This window comes from Panthera uncia, chromosome D1 (genome assembly GCF_023721935.1).
Source record: "Panthera uncia isolate 11264 chromosome D1, Puncia_PCG_1.0, whole genome shotgun sequence".
Taxonomy (NCBI): domain Eukaryota; kingdom Metazoa; phylum Chordata; class Mammalia; order Carnivora; family Felidae; genus Panthera; species Panthera uncia.
In genome coordinates this window covers 26,408,147-26,433,221 of record NC_064808.1, presented here as the reverse complement: position 1 = coordinate 26,433,221, position 25,075 = coordinate 26,408,147, and the positions used below count along the sequence as shown (strand labels likewise).

At 39.1% G+C, this 25,075-nt stretch overlaps 1 protein-coding gene across 1 annotated transcript in view; it reads right to left on the bottom strand.

Annotated features, from left to right (window-relative positions):
* Positions 1–6,041: 6,041 nt before the first annotated feature.
* The window catches only part of CSTF3 (cleavage stimulation factor subunit 3), a 72,627-nt gene continuing 53,593 nt past the window's right edge, over positions 6,042–25,075 (bottom strand). The window contains exons 9-21 of the mRNA XM_049648564.1: positions 23,672–23,749; positions 22,086–22,248; positions 19,748–19,857; positions 19,268–19,384; positions 18,935–19,009; positions 17,154–17,297; positions 16,421–16,523; positions 12,043–12,112; positions 10,465–10,660; positions 8,187–8,340; positions 7,373–7,467; positions 7,171–7,231; positions 6,042–6,758 (exon numbers count right to left, since the gene is read on the bottom strand). Of these exons, the coding sequence (XP_049504521.1) occupies positions 6,556–6,758; positions 7,171–7,231; positions 7,373–7,467; positions 8,187–8,340; positions 10,465–10,660; positions 12,043–12,112; positions 16,421–16,523; positions 17,154–17,297; positions 18,935–19,009; positions 19,268–19,384; positions 19,748–19,857; positions 22,086–22,248; positions 23,672–23,749 (1,569 nt within the window). The 3' untranslated portion in view covers positions 6,042–6,555. The remainder of the gene's footprint in view (positions 6,759–7,170; positions 7,232–7,372; positions 7,468–8,186; positions 8,341–10,464; positions 10,661–12,042; positions 12,113–16,420; positions 16,524–17,153; positions 17,298–18,934; positions 19,010–19,267; positions 19,385–19,747; positions 19,858–22,085; positions 22,249–23,671; positions 23,750–25,075) is intronic.

Here is a 25,075-nt window from a genome sequence, read left to right as displayed (position 1 = left end):
TGTGTGTGTGTGTGTGTGTGTGTGTGTGTGTGTGTGTGTGTGTGTGTTTTAGACAGGGACGTTATGTTAGAAGCAGAGCCATGAAGCTGGAGTGAACTCCCAAGAGCTGGAACAGCAAAAGGCAAAATGATGCCAGGAATCCCTTCAAGCTGCTGAGGGGTAGGGTGGGACGGGAGGCAGGTGGGGCAGCCACCAGAGGAACCTTCACTCTGTGAGAGCTGTCACATGTACAAGCTTCGGGAGAGGGAATGGTTATGCCAGGGGGAATGTGACTTCTCCAGATACGTGCTACAAACTGTGTTCTAATGGTGTGTTTTACTTGCAGTCAGAAATGTATGCTGTGTTATGTGGTCAGAAGTCATATTATTAAAGTTAATACTCAAGGACAAATCTCCCGTGGTTTCGTTGGAAGGGAATAAAAGTTCAGTAAGTAGAACTTTTAAAGAACAAAACCACAGTCTTTTATAGTGTCTTCAATGAGGTCCTTCCTGGAATTGTTTCCAGAGGTAAGGTTGCTTATTGGTCGTATGGTATATACCCAGGCTGAGAAGCCCAAGCACTCTTTTAAAGTTGGCTGCACGCCCAACATGAGGCTTGAACTCACAACCTCGAGGTTGGGCTTGAACTCACAACCTTGAGATCAGTAGTCCCATGCTCTATGGACTGAGCCACCAGGCACCCTCCCCTACCTCAGCACTCTTTTGCCTGCCTCAGCTTCAGAGTGTTTGGGGTTTTGTCCCTCCTGATCCAAGGATGAAGGAGAGGAGCTTTACCCTGAAATATATGGGGTGGATCAGTACTCCTATAGTTATTCTTCCCAAATCTTAAAAATTCTTTTTGCCTTCTTTTATAGGGGTTGTTTACAAGATTTTTTTCTTTCCCCTAATGTGTTCCTAAATTGACAAAGTTAAGTTTGGACCATTTGAAATCTTGATGCATATATTACAGGGACCTGCACAGACTCTCATGCCCCCTGCTACCTTAGTGTCCACTGGTGGAGTTCTCTAAATGGCAAAGCCAAGAATGAAGGAGGCAAAGTTCTGAATCACAATATTCATATTGAGTTGTGTTGTCGCTCTTTGAAGATAAGTGAGCTACTTTCTTCCTGGAATCTCACAGGATTATCACTAAGGGCCAGGAAAATCCATTTAGTTCATTTAGTCACTCAGGAAATGTTTTATTGAGCATCTCCTTGTAATTCCCCCCTACAGCTCTCCCTCCAAGATATGTACCCTTTGGAGGGGAAATTATCCTTCAGAATTGAACCAGTTCTATATAATGCAGTCTGATTGGATTTGACTTGATTTTCTAACAGGTTTGTGGACACAAGCATCTTTTATGAAAGTGCTAAGTTTATTTGGCTGTAGTACTTTACCATGGATAGACTGAGCGCCTTGAGAGTTAGGTCCATTACAGACAGCAAGGCTGTTAGATTTATTTGATGGTCTCATGAATGAATGAATGTCTAGAACAGTAATTGCTACTTTGTCAGCCCTTGGCTGGGTGGGTGGGTGGATGGATTCCCAGTTTAGATGTTTTTTGAAAGTCTCATTACTTTTAAAGCAAGCTGTATAATGTGATTGTTCATGTAACCATATAACCCAACTATAAATATACTTCGGTAAGGATGTCTCACTGATTAAATACAGTAGGCAGGCGCATAAGAGCTTTTTTGTCTGAAGAAAAAATATTAAGTCTGACGTACTAGGTGTGTGCACATACGTGTGCCAGTTCTAAATGGATTTTTTTACAGTTCTGTTTTTGTGGAGGTGCTTGTGTTCATTTCTCCAAAACCTTAAGATTTCTGGGCATAGAGAGGGGCGGCTGCCACCACCTTTCCTGCTGCTGAGTTTCAGGGGGAGTAGGCGTTTGCTGTTGGACATCCAGTGACCTTTGGCATGCACCAGTTTGTATGTGCAGAACATTTGTATTTCTTTTAATTTTGAGGCAGGGTGGCAGAGTGGAAAGACTGGGAGCTGTCAGGAAACCAGAGTTGTGACTCCCTTTCTGTTAGGTCCTGATTTGCCCCACTTAGTACCTATTTCTGGCACATGTAAAATGAAAGGACTAGACTTGATCTTTAAACTGCTTTCCAATCCTGACCTTCTGTGATCTGTCTTACTTGAGTAACTTAAGTATACTGCAGTAGGATTGTGCACAAAGCTCCTGACTGAGGGGAAGATCTGGGTTGGAGTCCTTCCTCTCTTGCCTTCTTACTGGTTGTGTGATACTGGGCCAGTCATTGTCCCTTGGGCCTCAGCATTTTCATCTGTAGAATGGGAAAATGACTAACCCTTCCTGTGAGGATTAAATGTGATAATGGATATTAGAATGCTTTGGACACGGAAAAGGACTATAAATTGCTTTGTTAACAAAGGAGAGCATATAACCCTCTGCCTGTATTCGACTTTTGGAGCCCAGCCTCCCTGCAGTCAGCACATTCTACAGGCCTGAGGGAAGGTTCTCCTCCCGGCCCAAGACTGATACTTCCGTCCTCTCTTCTGTGGTAAAGCTACAGTCTTCCTTTTTCTCCTCTTGCAGCCTCCACCCCGGTAACTTCTCCCCTTCCTCTCCTCTGTATTATTTGAACTAAATGAATGCATGAATGAACAAATGAAGGACAGTAGATGATGGGCTGTGAAACTCTTACTTAAAGGCACGATCTCATTGAAAACATAATCTAAATAAAGAACCACCATGATGTTTGCAATTGTGTATTATGTTGGATTTTGTATTCTATAACTATTTTAATGGATAGCTTTTTTATTCATAATATTCAAAACAACTTAATGGGATGGAGGAGGAGATACTCTAAACCCATTAAGCCCTTTTACTCTGTCAAATGCTCACTGATCCTTTCAGAAATAGCTAGAGCCCTGGGAGTCAAGTGTCAGAAACCTCAACGGGCAGAATGTAGTTACATCTGCCTGTGGTGTGTGTTTCTGTTTACATTGACTTCTGAACCTAAGGACCAGAACTAATCTGTAGGCCTGGTTTGAGTTTGAAATCACATGTGTCTGATTTTATCTCAACTATAAACACTGAGAACCTTTAAGAGCAATTTTTTTTTTTTAATGTTTGAGAGAGTACAAGTGGGGGAAGGGCAGAGAGTGGGAGAGGCAGTGTCCCAAGCAGGCTCTGTGCTATCAGCGCAGAGCCTGACTCGGGGCTCGATCCTGTGAACTGTGAGATCATGACCTGAGCTGGGCCTCTGCTCAACCCACTGAGCCTCTCAGACACCCCAAGCAACTTCTGACCTAAACGCAACCCTGGAATTAAAGAAGCTCCCCCATTTCTGTCTTTTTCATTCATGCCGCCTCTGCTTTCTAAAGTGTGGTCTTCCTTGTGCTCAAAGCAGAACTTTGGTCAGGGCTCAGGGAGGAAAATTTACAAAATGGATGAATTTTTCTTGATTTTTATTCCCAAAGCTTGGTAAGATGGCCCTTTTGTTGAATGTATAAGATTTTACTTAGAACAGGAACATGGTACCTGAGTTTTGTTCCTTGGTACGAATTGTCAGGACTTCTGGGATTTTCATTACACAGAGCTTCGCTTGCTGAGTGTCAGGTAAGAGGACCATCAACATTAATGTAGTTTGCTTTGGGAATTATAAAAAATTTATGAACATGGTAGCTATGTTTTTACTATCCTGTAAATGAACTCTTGGTTTTACATGCTAAGTATAGGGGAATAGAGGGTTCTAAAACTACCAAATAAATTAATATTGACCAAGATTGATATGCTGACAAAAGTGTATTTTTTCATTCTTTCCTAATAGTATGATTTGGTTGTTCAGTTTTACAGTCACTAGGTAGTTACAGCCTTTTACTTTACTCGGTGTGGCAACAGATAAAACCTCTTGAAATTCAGTGCTAAATGCTGGGGTTTCACTGATTTTTGTTTAGGAAGGACCTAGAAATCCTTACATCTTACCCAGTTCTAGAATTGTCATTGTTATTTTCCCAGTTCTAGAATTGTCTAGAAAATGTCATTGCCTTGATAAAAAGGAAAAATATGGATCTCTTTTGGAAATTTCTTCTGGGTCTAGCAGTATGGATGTATGACAGTTTCTGCACGTGTGGGACTGGCTGTGGCATGAGTGTCTGCACATTAGATTTCCCAGAGTAAGTTCAGCTACTTGTTCAACTGTGTCTACAAAAGGAAATGTCAATACTCAGAATCCTGTTAAAAACTAAAAATCCATATGTATTTACAGCAGAACATTAGAAAATGATTTCTTTTCACAAATAATCTTTTTTATTTTTAAAGATCAGATAACTCTCAGGAGAAAAAAATCTTAGAAATACAGTAGGAATAAATGTAATACACATAATGGCTGCTAGTGGCACTTTTCATCAAGGTAGGGAGGTTGTGTGTGTGTGTGTTTGTCTTTGTTATGGTGCTAAAACAGTCATTTTTCATGCATTTGTGTAGCTTTGCTTTGCCGTTCATGCAAACATCGTTGCAGGTCATCACTGGCATTTGGAGCCATTCTTGTCTTTACAACACTACCCAAAGATAGCACCTCAGGAAAGACCCCGTACCTCTGTATTTTAAAGCCTGCAGTGTATTTGGCATTACTTGTACCTTTCAGATTCGTTGTTGAAAACCATATTTAAAAAACGGCTTAAACACGGCTCTTGAGGACAACAGAATCAGAATTAGAGCCAGCAGGCTTCGAAGATATTTTAGCTTTCATGGGAAAATACAAAAGACACATGCTTGTGATTAATGTGTAAATATTACCTGGCTATGTATACATTTATGTAAGAAAATGATTCCAGGTAACCGTTTTTCTATTATAAGTCAGAATTTTATAGAAATATTTAAGGCTGATTTTAAAATGTTGGCTATTTAATCAGTTTTGAATTTAAATTCTAAATTGGGTGCCCAGTATGTAAGGATTTCTTTATAACTGTAATACTTTTCCTTTTTTTTTTTTTTTTTTTTCCTTACTGACTTTTAGCTTTTATTCTGAATCACAGCCCTTAGGCTCAACTAGTTTTCTGTCAGCAGTTTTTCTTTGTTTGTCTTCTTAAGTTTCTATATTTATTTCGAGAGCGTGTGTGAGCGGGGGAAGGGGGAAGAGGGAGAAAGAATCTTAAGCAAACTCCACGCTCAGTGCAGAGCCCGACACAGGGCTTGATCTCACGATTACAGTATCACAACCTGAGCTGATATCAAGAGTCAGATGCTTAACTGAAAGAGCCACCCAGGCACCCCTGTCTAGTGGTTTTTCTAGAAATGAGTCAGAGGAGGTACTGTTGCTAACAAGGAGTGGAACCTAATTCTTTGGACTTACAATTTAATGCTGTGTGTAGGTCATAAAGAACTTGTTCTTGAGCACTAAGCATTGCTTTTAAGAGAGATGAAAGGTAAAATATCTGCCTCAGATTGGGATAAGTATGTTCATATTTGAGGATTTCTGAAATGTTTAATTTGCCTCCTAACGTTAGATCCCTCATGTTTTCAGTTAGTACTAAGACCAGGAAAGGACATGTAGTTATGTATACATATAGTAAATACAAGGTGACTTTTCTTTGTATTGTCATCTATTTTTAAATGGTATTGGTTGAATAAGTTGCTGCTTTATTATTTATTTATGTTTGCTTGTTTATGAGAGACAGGGCACAAGCAGGGGAGGGGCAGAGAGAGAAGGAGACACAGAATCTAAGCAGGCTCCAGGCTCCGAGCTGTCAGCACAGAGCCCGACGCGGGGCTTGAACTCACGAACCGTGAGTCGTGACCTGAGCTGAAGTCAGACGCTTAACTGACTGAGCCACCCAGGTGCCCCGTAAGTCTCTATTTTAAATACATTCTTCTTAAAAAAAATGTTTGTGAGAAAGAGTGAGCAGGGGAGGGGCAGAGAGAGAGGGAGAGAAGGAATCCATGCTGTCAGCTCAGAGCCTGATGTGTGGCTTGAAGTCACGAACTGTGAGATCGTGACCTGAACTGAAACCAAGAGTCGGATACTTAATTGACTGAGCCACCCAGGTGCCCCTTAAATACGTTCTGAATGGAGGAAGCAGCAGGAGGCATGACATTTTTGAGATCCTTTTATTTTTTAAAGGATTGTTTTAAAATTTTAAACTACAAAACAGATTCCATACATTCTGCCATAAATAAAAACAAACAATAAGGCAGGACTCTACATAAGCAAACCGAGAACAACTGTTTTCAGAAAATGTGATAAAATGCTTTACAATCATAAGCCATCCAGTTTTTAAAATAAAACTGTTGAAAACTCACAAGTCTTCAAGCGGCACATACAAGACACCCTTGAAGAGGGAACAAAATGTGGTTCTGCCATTTTGTGCTGTTCTCACATTTTTGAAAACCTAATTCTGCTTACAGCATAGGTCTGTTCTGTATTCTAAATTTCACACAGGTTGGTTTGTTTTTTCTCAAGAACCATATGATAGAGGCACCAATGACAATACAACTTTGTTTCCAAGGACCTTGTAACAAAGCATTGTCTCTTTTAAACATATGACTTAAGAGGCAAAAAGGGAATCCTGGATAAGTTTCCTTTCAGAGGCAGGACTGGAGCCGGCTTCACCGAATTCGCTTCTGCTGCCGCGCTCTGTAAATGTCATGAACAGGAGGGACGACAGCTCCCTTTTCTTCATCTTCGTCTGAATCCTCGTTGGGCCTTTTGACGGCCTTGGCGAGTACTGCGTTGCTTTCCACTGGGCCATTGCCCTCTACAGCCAGCTCTGGGGCGCCGCCGGTGATGATCCTCACAGCTTCCTCCACAGCTACGCAAACAAAACGGAAAGGACTGTTGGAGGAGCTTTCAGAGTCCGCTCCTGTGAAAGACTGCCCTGCTATTGGACACTTTACAGTTGATTTCATAGCCTACTATTAGCAGAGCAAGGGAGAGCAGTAGTGATACTACATAATTGAAGACCAAAGCTGCTCTTGAAATTACTTTCAAAAGCCAACTCGCAGTGCATGTTCACATGAATAGAAAAGACCCACTTTTTACTCAGTGACATTAGGATATGAACAAGCCTCTCTGTATCAAAGAGGGTTTGGATCGCTCTGAGGGTTCATTGTACTCCTGCAAGATGGCTAGCTGGATTGGGAAACCTCAGTGGCAAAGAATAACCATCTCCTGCCTGGGAGATCACGTGAGTTCGGCTCTAGGGTGGAGCTGTCGTCACTTACTATTTGGTATCTTGCATCTTCGGAAAATCTCCATCAGTTCATCCACTTGTACAAAAGGACCCTGTTGTGACACAAATTTTAATCCCCAATAATCGGACAAGTTAGAATTGTGCTACTTTACATTTCCCGTGAGACAAGAAAAGAAGCACACAGTTTTTATAACCCATAGAGCAAGCATCTGTCAGGAAGACAATAAACAAACCTGGAAGCAGATGGGAGGAGGGAGAAGTTTCATTAAAACGACAGCTGCAGGTGGTACTGGGAATACGCCACCGGGGACCGGGTGTAAGCCTGGTGCTGTGAGAGAAGAAAGGGTGGGAATCAAATAGGATGTAAGAATTTCTATAAACAGCTGAAATAAATCTGTAAGAAGTAATTTATACATAAAGTTCTAGGTCTATGTTGTTTTGTTCTGGACATCTTAAATTGTTTTTAGTGCTTTACGTGTTTGACCAAACTAAAGTGGATGAGACAGAGCAGTCTCAACCCCATGGCCACTGGGAGGCAGAAAAGTTAACAAGTGACTTTGAGTAAGACAACCCGGGGGCTGAGCTTGAGTCAGTTTTTGTCAAAGACCATTTCTAAGCCTCATAAATCAGGTGTTCAGCAATCCTGTTTAAAGTCCATTACTCAACAACATAATCATAAGGGCCTTGTTCACACAGGATCTAGAGGGGCTACTACCCATCAGTAAGTATAAATGATACCAAATAGCATCACGCAGTAAGTTTCCAGTTGTACAGGTAACTTGTATGTAGCAGCATTTCTGAAGACTGTCTAATGTCACTGCCAAAATGGGTTACTAGAATCTGGATCATTGAGGGTTTTTTTGTTGTTGTTGTTTTTAAAGACATTCTTAACTCTTCTTCAAAGATTGCAGCCAAGTCACTTGTCATGGTCACCCTGAGTCTAATAATTAACCTACAATGGAAAGGTCACATCACTCCCCCACCCCCACCTCTGGATTTAAATCAACAAACAGAGGTCTCAGTACTGGATCTAAAGTCATGGCTTACGTGCTAAATGTCGTGGCTGAAATGGAATCATCTGCTGAGTGTCTGGTTTAGGGTATTCTGGTTTTCTATCCACTTCATCTTTCAGAACAGGCACTATAGAAGGAGCTACAACTGGGTCTGGAATTATAGCTGCTAGCTTAGCCCGGGAGACATCCTGAAAATGCAGAACAGAAGAATCCTAAACCTGAAAAAGGGACTTAGAGTATAATTGTGCAGTTCTACAGTCTTGAGGATACACTGTGAATCACTGGGTTAAAACCACAGAAAGAGAACCAAGAGGGATAAGTAAGAATCTGATGGTAAAGACGATTAAATACTCAATAAGGAATGCTACACAGGTGTTTCATAACCTTCCCCTAACCCTGGGTAAGAAATCATTAGACTCCACGTTACCAGGTAGGACATTTGTGGGCTAGATACAAGATTTTCTGGGTAGATACTTAAGACTGGGCCAGGTAGAGAGTGGGGTAATTTACAATTTTAGGTATTTTTCTGACTCTTCCCTTCTACTAGAATTGAACAGTATGAATTTAAGTGAAGCTGGGTTAAGTGAAGTCCTGCTTTCTGAAAGCTAAAACAGTCACTTAGTTATAAGGTTTTGTTAGCAAAATAAAAGATTATCCCCAACCTATTGTTACAGGGGAGAAGAAATATATATGGAGCAGCCACTATTTGTCCAGATGGTTTTAGCCATTTATTCCCTCTTTGATGAGCCCAATAGTAGCCTCTCCATTTTCTAGAAGGGACTGAAGCTCAAAGAGGGTCTGATATTTTCAAGGTCCTATAGCTAAAAAGTAGAGTGAGGATTGGGGGCACAGGCCTCTGACCTCAAACCCATCCACCATCCTCTTTTATAGTTTATCAGCAATGCCCCACCAGGGCTGAGAACAATTCTCTAAGATGGATGAAAAGGAGCAGTGTGGCCACCTAGCAGTGGAGGCCCCGTCCCCGAGGAGTTCCTCTGCTACAGGCACTGGCATCAGCCTGCCTGACCACAACCAGAAGAGCCCCTTTTGCCACCCTCAACAGGTAGAAGAGCATTTTGCTTTCTCAGCCTTTGTTCAAATGCAGTTGGTGGCAGATCTAAATGAGTAGGCCCACTGGGAATTGCTTTTTTTCTCTTCCCTTCTCCCATTATATATACACTCTAGTACATTTAATCTTTCTCCCCAAAAATGAAAGAGTAGAAATAGAAATATGAGATGGAGAATTCATATTTAAGAAGTAGTTCTACTTGGAAAGAGTAAGGTCTATTTTCCTTCATTTCCATTTTCATCTTGGTAAAGTTGAAATGATCTTTGCTAATAACTTCACATAGCGGGGTCTTAAAAGGTCTTTTGCTTTTCATTGAAAAGTACTTAAACTAGAAGTAGAACTCAATCATTCCTGAGCAGTAACCCCTAGTTACAGAATAGGGATCTGGGACTGGCACAGAACTGGGGTTTCCATTAATAAAAAGGTCTGAAGTTCATGTATGGGTAATTTTTCTCAAACATTTAAATCTGGTTCACACACCAGACCAGCAAGACCTGGTGAGGAAATGGAGAATGATAGGAACATCTTAATGCTGGTTGGCATAAAGGGACCAACCTAAGATTCTGTGGATATAGCTTCCCTTTGGGTTTCCATTTTGGTCTTTGTTTTCATGACACAGGGGGGGAAAAAAATCAAGAAATGATAGAATAATATTTTTCTCAGCCAGGGCTATTATTGATGGAGCTGTATAAACCTTAATATCTTTCCCCCTGACCTGAACAGGTTCAGGGCCAGATTTCTTATGACTCAGATGTCTATGAAGAGTTCCATTCCTAGATAAGCTAATTTCCTGAAGAGCCCCCCTGAAGTACTGTTTTGAGATACAAATCTCTGAAGGAACTGTACTGATTTATAAACAAGTAGTGAGGGTTCTTCATTATACCCACAGGAACTACATTTGGTTTAAGAGCTATCAAAACACGTTCATCGTTTTAAGAACTATTAGAAATTTTCTTCCTTCCACAATACCTCCATCTGCCCACCGGACAGAAGATACAGGGTGTTGACAATGTCATGGGAAGGACGTAAGCATTTGTTAAATCTCATTCTTTTGTTCAGTACTTTTGATACTCAGTGCTTCAAAATCAAGAAAAATCCCTGAACTTTTTTCCTGTTTTCTGGAAAACTATTCTGAAACTAATTTCTATCTCAGAATTTGCTTTAGAGGTATGTGTATCCATGAGCTATTCTAAAACATGGGAAAAGTAGGGACACGACACACATCTTGATCCTAAGTACATACCTTATAACCAAGCGCTTTTAGTTCACTTGCAGAGCAAGGATATAAATCCATGAACTTGTATCTGTCCACCAGCAAAGCTGTTTCTTTGCCTTCATACTCTTCTTTGAATGCTGTAAACCGTCTCTTTTCCACTTTCAGTATACTAGCTAGATCACCGATATTGCTTTCGAAAGCTAGAAATCGGGCCCAGATTTCTCTGTAATAAGTATAATCAGTACTTCATTATTCTGGGTTTGGAACAGGGAGCCCATTTACAAAAAAAAAGCCTTAAGGTCCCGCCTTCCCTTTTAATTACAAAAAGCTCTTATTAAACTATAGGGCAGTATAACAAATACCTATATATCATCATTAAGATTTAATCGTTAATATTTTGCAGTACTTAATCTTACTTTTGATGAAGTATTTGAAAGTGAATTATAGACATCATAACACTTCGCCCTGCACAGTAGTATATATATAAGCCCTTTTTTGAGTTTTTGCTTATTTAGCACATTTTCCTATCCCCTGTGGTAAGAGCACATTTGCCTTAAAGAAGGTAAACTTTAGCAGGGAGAGCTGAAAAAGGAACATACACAGATTTCCAATTTCTCCTGAATAATGTGGCTTTTTGTTTAGTGGCATGAATTATTCTGTAGAATACATTCTTCACTCAATGTATGAATAAAAATATATTCTAAAATCTGATATTGCTGTTTTTTCTTAACAGATTATTTGGGACGTATTTTTACCTCAGCACTGTTATAACAGCCAAAATTAATTCTGAGACTCTACTTAACTGTCACTAAGCACCTTTGTGCTAAAGTAACATACTGAATGCCTACTACATACCAGGAATAGGACTATCATGAAAAGTCCACAGTGGTAGACATTATTGTTACTCAATGACATAAGGTTTGGAAAGGTCATGAAATCTGCCCAAGGTGTAATCAAAGGGCTGAGCTGGAATTTGAACCCAAGACTCCAAAGCCTTATTTATACTGTAGCTCTACACCATGTTCCTCTGGTAAAACTGATGATGGAGTCAAAAGCATAAACCAGGGATGTAATATGTCTGGTGTAACTTTTAATATGTAAGAGTCACTGCTCTCGAGTAACATAAAACTTTCAGAACTTTATTTGTTCATGTTAATTTCTAGAGGCATAGTCAAGTAGGAAGATATATTAAAATAATAAATTGCTAACACATCTCTTAAATATGTAATCAGTAGGCAAACACTTTTTAAAAATCTTAAAAAAGAGGGTGTCTGGGTAGCTCAGTTAAGTGTCTGACTCTTGATTTCAGCTCGGGTCATGATCTCATGTTTTGTGAGATCAAGTCCCGAGTCGGGCTCTGTACTGATAGTGTGGAGTATGCTTGGGATTCTCTCTCTTCCCCTCCCACTCTCGCACTCGATCAAAAATAAACTTAAAAATCTTAAACAGGTATGAAAATATTACAGGTAGGCATTTGTAAAGTAAGCTTCAAGGGAAAAGGGAAACATCTCCTGAAATTATACTCAAGAAATGTTCATCCACAGATCACAAATTCAAGTATTAAAGCTGCCATTAGAACCCAACCAAGTTTTCCCAACAGCTTACCCAGACTTCTCTGGAGGAAGGCTTCCAGATGTTAAAACGCGTTCAAACAAAACTCGTGTATTATTGTCCTCTAGGATATTAAAAAAGATATTAAATATTAAAATTGTTTTATAATCAACAGTGTATTTGCACATGCATGATCTATCATTCTCATAAAAGTCCTATGCAGAAAGGTAACCATTACCCCAATGTTTATAGATGGGTTAACCTGGGGTTCAAAAGGATTGAGTTGATCTGGCTCACTATTACTGAATAACAGCTGTAACTGGAAGCCAGGTCTTTTTACCTGTAGTTCACCCCTCCTTCTGTATATACTGCAGTTATAATGTCTAATGATTTATAACAGTATGATATCTAAATGAGGTATCCCACTGGCCTTTTAAAAATAACAAAAATTAGGGGTGCCTGGGTGGCTCAGTCAGTTAAGCATCAGGCTCTTGGTTTTGGCTCAGGTCATCATCCCACAGTTGTAGGGTTGAGACCCATGTCAGGCTCTGAGCTGACAGCATGGAGACTGCTTGGGATTCTCTCTCTCTCTGCCCCTCCTCCACTCATGCTCACGTGCTCTCGCTCACTCTAAGTAAATAAAAACAATTTTTTTAAATAAAAATAACTTACGTATGTGCTGACATTGTGTCAGACTACTGATATTTTTTAAGTACGTGGACTGTGATGGGTGGCACGCTCAAATTTATATACTGGTGATTTTCTTATTTTGCAGTACCAGGACTGCTCTCTATATAACTACTTTAAATTCTTATATAGGTACAATTAAAACTGAAGTCTTGGGAGGTCCTCTGTAGCTGGAAGCAGGAAAATAACACTTCTTGTTAAGGGATATATTAAAATTTAAGAATTCAGGGGCACCTGGGTGGCTCAGTTGGTCAGGTCATGATCTCACAGTTTGTGGGTTCAAGCCCTGCGTCGGGCTCTGTGCTGACAGCTCAGAGCCTGGAGCCTGCTTCGGATTCTGTGTCTCCCTCCCTCTTTGCCTGCCCCTGCTCACGTGTTCTCTCAAAATAAACATTTAAAAAAAATTTTTTTAAGGAATTTTTTTAAAGAATTCAGCAGTAAATTTACTAACAATGAATTTTATATTTAAAACAGGTGCACTTATGGTATATAAACTATACCTCAATAAAGTTGTTTGAAAAAAATCCAGCAGTGTTAGTTTTTATTGACTCTAGGTATTCAGTTTTTACTACATGACCGTATGCAAACTAAAACCAAGAGATTAAAATATTTTATTCTTTTCACTTTAATCCAAGCTTTGCTCCAGACACTCTACCATTCCACATAAGTTTCCCACTGCTTTTCATGCTGTGTTCTCTACCGGCAAGAATGCATTTTCCTACATCTTTTCCTGGCTAACTATGTTCATCCTTTAAGACCCATCTCATGTTGCCTCTAGAATGCCACTGTCCAACAGAAATACAATGCAAGCTAACATAAGTATTTTAAATTTTCTGCTAGCCCCATTTAAAAGAGTAAAAACAGGTGAAATTAATTTTAATATATTTTACTTAACCCAATATATCTAAATTATTTTAGCATGTAATTAATATGAAAAATTAAGATATTTTACTTTTTTTTTCTTTTTTTGGTACTGAGTCTTTGAAATCTGGTATGTATTTTATTTTATTTTTTATTTATTTATTTATTTATTTTAACGTTTTATTTATTTTTGAGACCGGGAGAGACAGAGGATGAACAGGGGAGGGTCAGAGAGAGGGAGACACAGAATCTGAAACAGGCTCCAGGCTCAGCGGTCAGCACAGAGCCCGACACGGGGCTCGAACTCACGGACCGAGAGATCATGACCTGAGCTGAAGTCGGCCGCTTAACCGACTGAGCCACCCAGGCACCCCTGGTATGTATTTTACACTCACACCACATCTCATTTTGGCCTAGCCACATTCCTTTTTTTTTTTTTTTTTTTTAATGAAATGTTTTATTTATTTATTTATTTATTTATTAATTATGTTTGAGACAGAGTCAGAGTGTGAGCAGAGGAAGAACAGAGAGGGAGGGAGACACAGAATCTGAAACAGGCTCCAGGCTCTGAGCTGTCAGCACAGAGCCCCATGAGGGGCTTGAGCTCACAAACTGCGAGATCATGACCTGAGCTGAAGTCCGGCACTGACCCAACTGAGCCACCCACATGCCCCTGGCCTTAGCCATATTTCGAGTGCTCAATAATCAGTAGTCTAGTGGCTGCTATAACTGCACAGCATAGCTTCAGAACTTAAATTGTACTTTCTTCTCTGTGCTTCCAAAGTGCTGTACTTCATTCAGGGCTCTATTATAGCAGAACATTTTTTTTATGATTTTGCCACTATCATCATAACTAGTTCACATTTACAGTATACACACCACATTCCATGTAGAGGTCAACCACATGCAAAAACCCATTTAATCCCCATTTAATCCTCTCAACAATCCTACAAGAGGCATTCTTATTATGACTGGTCTGCAGATGAGAAATTGGAAACCAGATTTACACCTAACCCAAGAACTAATGCTACAATTAAACACCAGACATTGATATAGTTATGTTTACACATTGGATTCCCTCATGAGAATGCTCTGATAGGAATAGAGTCCTAGTCACCTTTGTATTCCTGGACTGTAGTAACCAGAAGGTCCTGAAGGTACTGAATAGATGATGAATAGATAGATGGATGGATGGACGGATGGATGAACAAATGAATGAACTATGTAAAACACTGATGTTGGAAGACAATGCTGATATCAGATATCGGCATTTAAAATTTTTTTAAATGTTTGTTTATTTTTGAGAGGGAGACAGAGTGCAAGTATGGGAAGGATAAAGAGAGGGGGAGACACAGGATCTGAGGCAGGCTCCAGACTCTGAGCTGTCAGCACAGCTCGAACTCACGAGAGCGGTGAGATAATGACCTGAGCCAAAGTTGGATGCTTAACGAACTGAGCCACCCAGGCGCCTGGCATCCACATTTTTAGAATAACATATATATACTAGTAGTTATTCTATTTTTTTAAGTTATATTTATTTTGAGATAGAGGGTGTGCCCAAATTGGGAAGGGGCAGAGACAGAGGGAGAGAGAGAGAATCCCAAGTAGGCTCTGTTCTGTCAGCATAGAGCCAGGGCAGGGCTTGAACTCACTAATGGTTGAGATCATGACCTGAGCTGAAATCAAGAATTGGATGCTTAACTGAGCTACCCAGGTGCCCCTAGTAGGTATTCTAAAAAAATCAAAATAGTTTGCAATTGGTGAGGAACATTAATTCTATATGAGAAAATTAATTTTTAATTAAATGCTCCATGTCTCATTTTCTGGAGTTCAGTCCTTTTCCAGAGTGTAGAATCACTAAGCTAAAATATAAAATCATTCTTAAGTTTTATTCCTCTCTACATATATAAAGAATGTTATCTCATTCAAAGCATTGATATATACCTGTGATATCTAACTCATTTACATGACACATAATTGTATATTTCTTTATTAAACCAATTTCTATACCAGATCACTGCTGGCCAAGGAATTACATATCCTGGACTGTGGGTAACTAGACCAAATGAGACATCTACATGTACCTGAATCCCCTAGCTCAGTGCCTGGTAAAAGGTCGATCTCAGTAAAGGATGGCTATTATTATTAATACAACAGGACAGGGAAATAAAGATGGGAATAAACCTAATGTTTCTTTTTGAAATCTCTTCCCCAGTAAGCTGTAAGCAGTTCACTTTACTACTTTGTCATTTTTGAGTTTTGGTGGCTAGAGATTTGTTTTGTATTCCTCCACCCGCACCCAGGAAACAAGAGATGATTTGCCCAGAGTCGTTGGAGATGACCGTAAATAACTGTGTCTCCCAAGTCTGAATTTGAGGCTTTATCCTATTACTGATGTGACTTTACTGATGACGTATTAAAGATCATTCTGTAGAGTCAAAAGGCACTTACCATTACTCAAATACAAATTCACGGTTGATAGGCAACAGATATTTCTTGAGTGCTTATTAAGTGCCTGGTTCTGGTGTGATGACAGAATTGTAATACATTTGAGAAAGAAAGAAACCCATTTTCAGAGAATGATATTGATGGTTTAATATTACATAGCCAGGGGTGCCCCTGCATGGCTCAGTCGGTTAAGCATCAGACTCTTGATTTTGGCTCAGGTCATGATGTCGCGGGTTTGTGCAATCAAGCCCCGTGTCGGACTCTGCACTGGTAGTGTGGAGCCTGCTTGAGATTCTCATTCTCCCTCTCTCTCTCCCTTTCTCTCTCTCTCTCTCTCCCCCTCTCTGCCCCTCCCCCACTCACACTCATGCTCTCTCAAAATAAATAAATAAATTAAAAAAATTACATAACCATTATAGATCTAGAATTGACTTACCATTGAGGTGAGAAAGATAGTCAATATAGGCCAACACATATTCTGGAATGTCTCCATATTTCTTTAGACCCAGTTCAAAAATTTTAAAGGCAACAGATTTGTCCTAGAAGTAGAGAGGAATGTACTGATTTCCATAAAATGTCAGAAAAGATACTCAAAAGAATATTAAAACTACAACACCTAAACAAGTTACATTAAATATTAAAGTGGAAACTAAAATCATATTAAGTAAAAATTGCTGAGCTAAAAAAAACCAAGGGGCTTAAATAAGGTATAAATAAGCAGGCAGTGGGGATTTGGATGATGTTTCATATAATTTTACACAGATACACTTGGACTTCCTTTATGATATGGAGCAATTAAAACTTAATGACAGGGGGTGCCTGGGTGGTTCAGCTGGTTAAATGTCTGATGTTTGGTCTTGGCTCAGGTCTTGATCTCATGGTTGTGAGTTCAAGCCCCATGGTGGGCTCCACACTGGACGTGAAGCCTACTTAAAAAACAAGAAACAAAAACAAAATAACAGAAGGGGCTGGCTCAGTCAAAAGAGCATGTGACTTTTGATCTTGGTTGTGAGTTCAAGCCCCATGTTGGGTGTAGAGATTACTTAAAAATATCTTAAAACAAAAAACAAAAAACAAAAAACCTTAATGACAGAAACCAGGACTATCTTTCTTTTAATTAATGTATCTCAGATGAAGGAAATATTTTACCTTTATATTTCAGCACTTACCTTACTACAGTAATACTCCATGAGTGCTGCAGTAACATAGACATGGTGGCGGGTTCTGGTATCTTCTCTTGCTTTTTTAAATATCATTCTTCCAGATTTGATACCTTCTGCTCTTCTCGCAAATTTCATATATTGGATATATACCTATGGAAAAACATAAAATGTTTATTTATTTTTGAGAGAGAGAGGGGAGAGAGTGTGAGTTGGGGCAGGGAGGCAGAGAGAGAGGGAAACACAGAATCTGAAGCAGGCCCCAGGCTCCGAGCTGTTGGCACAGAACCCGACATGGGGCTTAAACTCATAAGCTGCAAGATCATGACCTGAGCTGAAGTCAGACACTTAACCGACTGAGCCACCTAGACGCCCCAAAAGCATTTCTTTTCTACAGATTAGCCTAATGTGATCCCTGTAGCATCCAATACAGTCTCACTTTATTCCTAGACTAGTATGTTTCCTATCTAAGAAAGCAATCTTGAATACCCAAGACAACAGAAAGTAAGCTTATAGATAGTGTTCTATTTAAATCCACAAGCAAAGTTTTTCTGGTATTAAAGATGTGTACAAATAAATTTTTAAAAATTGATACATAATTCACATACCACAAAATTCACCCTTTAAAGTGTACAATTCAAGGTCTCTACTATATGCATGAGGTTGTACAATGAAAACTACTGCCTAAATCCAGAATATGCAAATTAAATTTTAAGGAGGAAATAAAAGTGAAACTACTAGAACACACTTCATTAATAAATTCCAACACCTAAAAAGGTTTGATCTAATACAAGCATGTTTAATAATATATGTTTAACTTTATACTTTCCTGGTTTATTGCTTTAAAAGCCCACTACTCTATTTTTCCAAAGACCATATAATGTAACTTTACTGATAAACTGTTAATGAGTCATTTTATACTCAGCAGCACAGAGTGCTCAACACATGATAAGTATGTCATATTTGTTCAGTGAACAAATGTTTCTGGAATATGAGTAGAGTCCTGATTTGCCCAGTTTTGATGATGTTAAACTGTGTTACCCAGTTTTGACAGGTGGATACATGAATGGATGAACGAACTAGGAGTTCCTTGAGGAAAGAGATTTCCTCCAGTTTGTTGTTATAGTTCTGGAATCTAGCACGGTACACAGCACAGAGCAGTTTGCTAAATGAATTTTAAAATGATGAATAAATGCAAGCAAGTACAACAGTGGAATCCCAATACAAACAAAAAAAGCAGTGTAGATTTCACTTGAGGCAGAGGGTCTCTAGGGCCGCATACATTGGCCTGTCCCCTTCTCCTCCCGATGAAAAAGCTTCATTGCACTTCTATAGAAACTCAGGACTTTGAAAATCACTATTATACAGCAGAATTCAGGATAAAGTGAGTTGCAGTCCAATTCTTTTCCAGAATATTGGTTTATCTTGCTTCCATTTATTTAAAAAGATTTATTTATTAGGCAACAATTATGTGCCATAAATGGCTTTAAACTGTGATCATGAGGAATCCCCACTGTTTCATTCTGCTTCATTCAAAACAAAGCAAAACAAAACAAAACAAAAAAACAACTAAGAGAACAGATCAGACTACGAAGGGGGTCACATCATGGAATTTTTGCAAGGTGACTGAAGTGTTTTGTATAATTGTGACAGTGGTCCCATGACTCAACGTTATTGGTCAAGATTCACAGAACTATATCCAAAAAAACCAGTGAATTGTAATATGTGTAAATTAAAAATTTGTTAAAGCTGACAGCAAAGGTGTTAAAGACACTTATGATGTTACTCACCAAGGTGGGGTCAATATCCTCAATTGCCAAAAGTCTGTTATATATACTGTGAACTTTCTCATACTTCATGCGACTCTAAGGTGGTAGAGAAGAAGTGGATATAAATATATATTCATAAACAAGCAGGATTTGAGCTCTGAGGAATCCAGAGGCTGTACCCCACAATGGCACCTGCTTTGAGCATAAATATATAATGAGCTGAGGACTAATAGCTGTTCATTTTGCATCATCTCTACTAAAAGCAAGATGCCTGGCAAAGAAGCAGCCAGAAAAGTAATTCAGTCCTACAGTAAAAACTCCAATTATAAGAAAGTTCTAAATATTGTTACTGACCTCTTCATAATCTGCATATGCAAAATAAAGAAGCATATTCTTCTTTAATAAAGTGCTTATGGCTCTTTCATATATATTAGCAGCTTCATCACTAAATAATTTGGCATTATTCATATCCTAGGAAAGGAAAAAAAAGAAAGCTCACTCTTCAATAATTTTAATACAGTTGAAAGAGAATGAATATACACACTCATATATATACACATACGGACACATATGCATGTCTGGATTCTAAAAAAAATTCCAAAGACTTCTTCTGTATATTACTTAACATACAGAAGAAACCATCGTTTTAATGCCTTAAGAAACAGCCCCTATAATTTTGACTAAGTACTCTGAGTGTCACTAAGCTTCATACTAACAGAAGATTAAAATTTTCAACACCTATACTTCATTACCAAAAATCAGTGTTATATTTTTAGCAAATTATTGCTATATTAAAACCATGAAAAGGCCAAAACGGGGACGAGGAATACTTACCCCCTTTTCTGCAAGCAGTTTACTTGACTGTTCAAGATACTGGGCAGCTTCATACCAAATATCAGGGTGATGGCCCAGTACAAGCAGGCACTGTTCATAAGCAAACATAACTAGGGAAGACATTCATAACATTCAATGGAAATAAATATTATTTATGAAACTATCAACACAAGCATCACAACTAACTTAGTAGGCTAAAACAGGTCCCTCGATAATGAATGATAATTAGAAATATAAGCTTTAGTGATTTCAAGCACCATTATCCACCCAAGCCCCATCTATCCATCCATTATTTTTTAAAGTTTATTTATTTGTGTGTGAGAGAGTGTGCACAGGTGTGCAAGCAGAAGAGGGGCAGAGAGAGAGAGAGGGAGAGAGAATCCTAGGGCAGGCTCTGCATAGTCAATGCACAGCCTCATGTGGGGCTCGATCTCAAGAACCATGAGATCAGGACCTGAGCTGAAATCAAGAGTTAGATGCTTAACTGAGCCACCCAGGTGCCCCCATCCATAATTTTTAAATTAGTATTTACCCAGCACAAACTATATGCTAGGGAATGTGAGAGACACTGTGAACATATCAGTGACTAACACTTCCTATACTCAAGAAGTCTACAGTGTGTTCGGAAGACTGATAGTACGAAAGCAATTATAAAAATTAGTAGCTATTATGATGAGGAAAATACAGTGTACTCTTGAACTCACAGCAGTCAGACTTAACATCGTTTAGGGACTCAAGAAAAGCTTCACTAAGGAACTGACATCTAAAGCAAAATCTGAAGAAGGGACTGATCAGATCAGATCAGAAGAAGAATCTGGTCAGATGAGAGAGTAAGTGAAGTGCAGGAAGAACCAGGAAAATGGTATAGGCAAAGGAAACTACCTACAAAGGCTTATAGGTAAGAGCAAGGCCAGACTGAGAAAAATTCTAGTTCTGGCAGCAGCAGATTTGTTTCTATCAGACTTTCCTGAAAATAAAAATCATAAACCAAAAAATACAAAAAACAACTATCTAAAGGTGCAGGAGAATGACCAAAAGAAACCAGTGGCCAAAACAGAAACCAGAGAAGATTGAGCCCTTAAAAAATCAGAACCACACTGGCCAAGATCCACATTTAATATGGCTTTTCTCCTCAGCGGCAATCCCTGTGTGTACAGTTCTGGGATAGCTAGATCTCAAGTCAAATACTGAAGTCTTACTAGCTAGAAGTAGTTAACATGGCATTCTGGACTACGAGAGCTGCTAGAAAATTAAGTGGGGAAATTCCCCAAAGGAGAGAGCCACAGAGGGTGGAGCCTGAAAATCAGCAGAAATGCCCTTAAATCTTTAGCAGGCCTCTGAAATATACATACACAGAGAAGAATACAAACAGCTCCAGTGAAAAGCAAAGCTGGAAGACTGAAAGAGCAGAATAGGTTTCTCAGCAGCTACCCACTGTCACGGAGACCAAGTTTAGAATTTGAGTCCCATCAAGTTAGAGGGTCTGGGTAAACACCTTGAACTTTCCATTCTTTTTTAGGAGTAAAAACTTGGTCCCAGGACTAAGAGATTTACCCTGAGATTAAGGGCAAAACTAAAACAGATCCATTCTAACAAGGTCCAGGTAATCTGACAGTAACTTAACTCCCTGCTAAAATAAAACTCAACATTTTTCAGAGGCAGATGGCAGGATCCAGTCTTTATAATGTATCGTTTGTATATCTGTACAATGTCCAAAAGAAAAAAATTAACTGTCTAGACTATGACAAAACAGGAAAATGTGACCCGCAGTCAAAAGAAAAAGAAACCAACTCCCTGATAGTGCAGACATCTACAATTAGTAGATGAGGACTTTGGAACTGTTATAAATATGTTTAAGGACATAAAGAAGAAGATGGTAATGGACATGGAGGAATCTCAACAGAGAAATGGAAACTATAAAAAAGGAACTATAAAAATACAGGGGCACCTGGGTGGCTCAGGTGGTTAAGCGCTGGACTCAATTTCGGCTCAGGTCATGATCTCACCATTCATGAAATCGAGCCCCACAACAGGCTCCGCACTGACAGCTCTCCCTCTCTCTCTACCCCACCCCCACTTGCACTCACTCTCTCTCAAAATAAATAAATATACATTTTTTAAAAATACAAATATTTCTAAAACAGAAATTTATGGAACTAAAAAGTATAATATCTGAAACAAATAATTGACTGGATGGGTTTAGCAGTAGATTGGATATGATAAAGGTAGATAAAGGTAGAACATGAAGATAGATCTATAGAACTCATTGAATCTGAAGAACGTAAGAGAAAAAAAAGACTGGAGGTAACAAATAGCCTGTGGGATAATATCAAGTTACCTCTTTTTGTGATAAGCGTCTGATCTTCCGTACGAAGAGGGTTGCTCTTTTCCCACTGTATGTATTTCTTCCACATATCCACCTGCTGGGCTTCTTGGGGAGTATTCTGAGGAGGCACTGAGGGAGCATTACGGTCCAAACCTTTCATTACTGTCTCATATTCCTAGACAACAAGCATTTATAATTCTGTGGTGAGCCTAGGAACAACTCAGATATACGGAATTGAATTGATCAGTTTAGAATACTTTGTTCAAAATGCCTATTTTTCCCAAATACCACTTTGTTAATATACTCTAAAAACTAAGAGCAGGGAGAAAGATAACAGAGGAATACTTACCCGTGAACAAGTTCCCAGGCCTGAGTGAACAGAACACCCCTGGGCCCTCTCTGCAGGTGATCTAGGAGGTCACTCTCCAGGACAGAGGAGTTGACAGATCAACATGACTGATGATCTGGTGGCATCATTACTGCCATCTTTGGAGACACTGTCTGTCTTTTAAAATTTCAATAGTTGGTATTACTAGGCTATCTTCCCTAACTTCTAACAGTGTCAATGAATGGAAAGGTATGCCCACAAGATAAAAATCTGTCCCTGAGACCTGTGAGACCACAAAGTAGTACAGTATTCAAATATGTATGAGCAGATAGGAGGGAAGCATAAGAACTGTTTCATCAACTGTAGATAGAACCTTGTCTGTATATCCTGCTCATGTATTTTAATTTTTTTTAATGTTTATTTATTTTTGAGAGAGAGAGAGAGAGTGAATGGGGCAGGGGCAGAGAAAGACAGGGAGACACAGATCTGAAGCAGGCTCCAGGCTCTGAGCTGTCAGCACAGAGCCCAACACGGGGTTCAAACCCATGAATCGTGAGATCATGATGAGCTAAAGTCAAACACTTAACCACATGAGCCACCCAGGTGCCCCCTGTTTATGTATTTTAAAAAAATTTTTCGGGGCGCCTGGGTGGCTCAGTCGGTTGAGCGACCGACTTCGGCTCAGGTCATGATCTCATGGTTTGTGAGTTCGAGCCCCGCGTTGGGCTCTGTGCTGACAGCTCAGAGTCTGGAGCCTGCTTCTGGTTCTGTGTCTCCCTCTCTCTCTGTCCCTCCCCTGCTCATGCTCTGTCTCTGTCTCAGAAATAAATAAATATTAAAAAAAAAAAAAATTTTCCAGGGACACCTGGGTGACTCAGTTTGTTGAGTGTCCAACTCTTGATTTGAGCTCAAGTCATGATGCCAGGGTCATGGGATCAAGCCCCATGTCAGGCTCTGTGCTCAGTGTGGAGCCTGCTTAAGATATTCTCTCTCTCTCTCTCTCCCTCTCCCTCTGTCTCTCTCTGAAAAAAAAAAAAAAGAAAGAAAGAAAAATTTTTTTCTAAACTTGATTTATTTTATTTTTGTCCTTTAATATGTATGTAAAGAGGTATTTCATTTCAAATATATCATCCATTCAGACAATGCAATTAACTGTCACTGGTTAAGATTGCTAATAATTGAAAATGTCAAGAGGAACATCAGACAGAGAAAGCTCTTGTGTAAACACCATACTCATCATTATAGTAAGTGCCCTGTCGGAACCCCATACCTTTGCTACACGCCTAGCATTCATGTAATCTCGACTCCGATCTTCAATCATTTTTTTAGCTAAATGAATATTGATACCCTAGGAAAAAACAAAGGGAAATGTATATTATTTTAAAATTAAGTATATTTTAATATTAGCATAATACAGTTAATCTGTTCATTTACTAAGTCACTTTAAATTCTTTATTTTAAAGGACTTTGTTAATAAAATAAAGATTCAATCACATTACATGCTTCAGAGATCAAGGAGGATCTGCTTATATCTGTTAGGAGCTGGCAGTAAGTCTCCATGTATCAGGAATTTCTAAAGATAAGGAATCATTTGGAAAGGGTCAATTATTTCATATAAGATTATACTAATAAAGAACTCTGTACAGATTCATCAGGGTGAATAGCCATCGCTTCACTTTAAAAGTCCTTTTTTAACTAGGTCTGCATAACTTTAAAAACAAATGCCAAAGTAGCATGGAGATATAAACATTATCTTTCACGCTTAGTAATTCTCAAAAAGTAGTCCAAGGAGTCCTGTTCCCTAAGACCCTTTCAGGGGTTTTCAGAGGCTACATGATGTTATTAATATCATAACACGTTGAATTTAGAAGCAGATATGAAAATCTTCCATTAACTTCTATTAAGTTAGGTAGAGATTCACAAAAACATAAAACAAGGCCACTCTCCTCACTAAATTTTTCTTGCTTTGGAAAAGACAGTTTGTTTTAATGCTATTTATGTTAAAATTTAAAATGTAAGGAATTTATTATTGTGAAATACAAATGAAATAATAAATATCTTGGAAATTTCTCAGTTTTAATCTCAATATGCTAAATACTAATAGATAAAAGCCACATTAAAATTAAAAGTTCTTTGTAATCTTCATCAATTCTTAAAATCCCAAGACCAAAAAATTTGACAATCACTGCTCATGCCTATGAGGGAACAGTTTCAATACCCTACACAGTTCTTCCCTATCACAATGGACATATCAGAAATTTTGTTTTAACAATAGAGCTTATTTGGCATGTATGTTTACATATATAAGCCGATTAGCTCAGCTGGTTAAAAAATATGCCAGTGATGGGCACCTGGGTGGCTCAGTTGGTTAAGCATCTGACATCGGCTCAGGTCGTATCTCACAGTTCAAGTCCAGTATCAGGTGAGTCCAGTATCAGGTGAGCTCAAGCCCCGCTTCGGGTGAGCAAGAGCCCCGCTCCTCTCTCTTTCTCCCTCTCTCTCTCTGCCCCTCGCTCACTTTTGCCTTCCCTCTCTCAAAAAAAAAAAAAAAAAAAAAAAGCCACTGAGACAAAGATCTTGGACTGCAGCCTCCCTGCATGCCAACAATCACAGCACTATAACTACATGAAAGACAAGCAATGCAACTGATCATTACTACTGGAAACAATTCTAA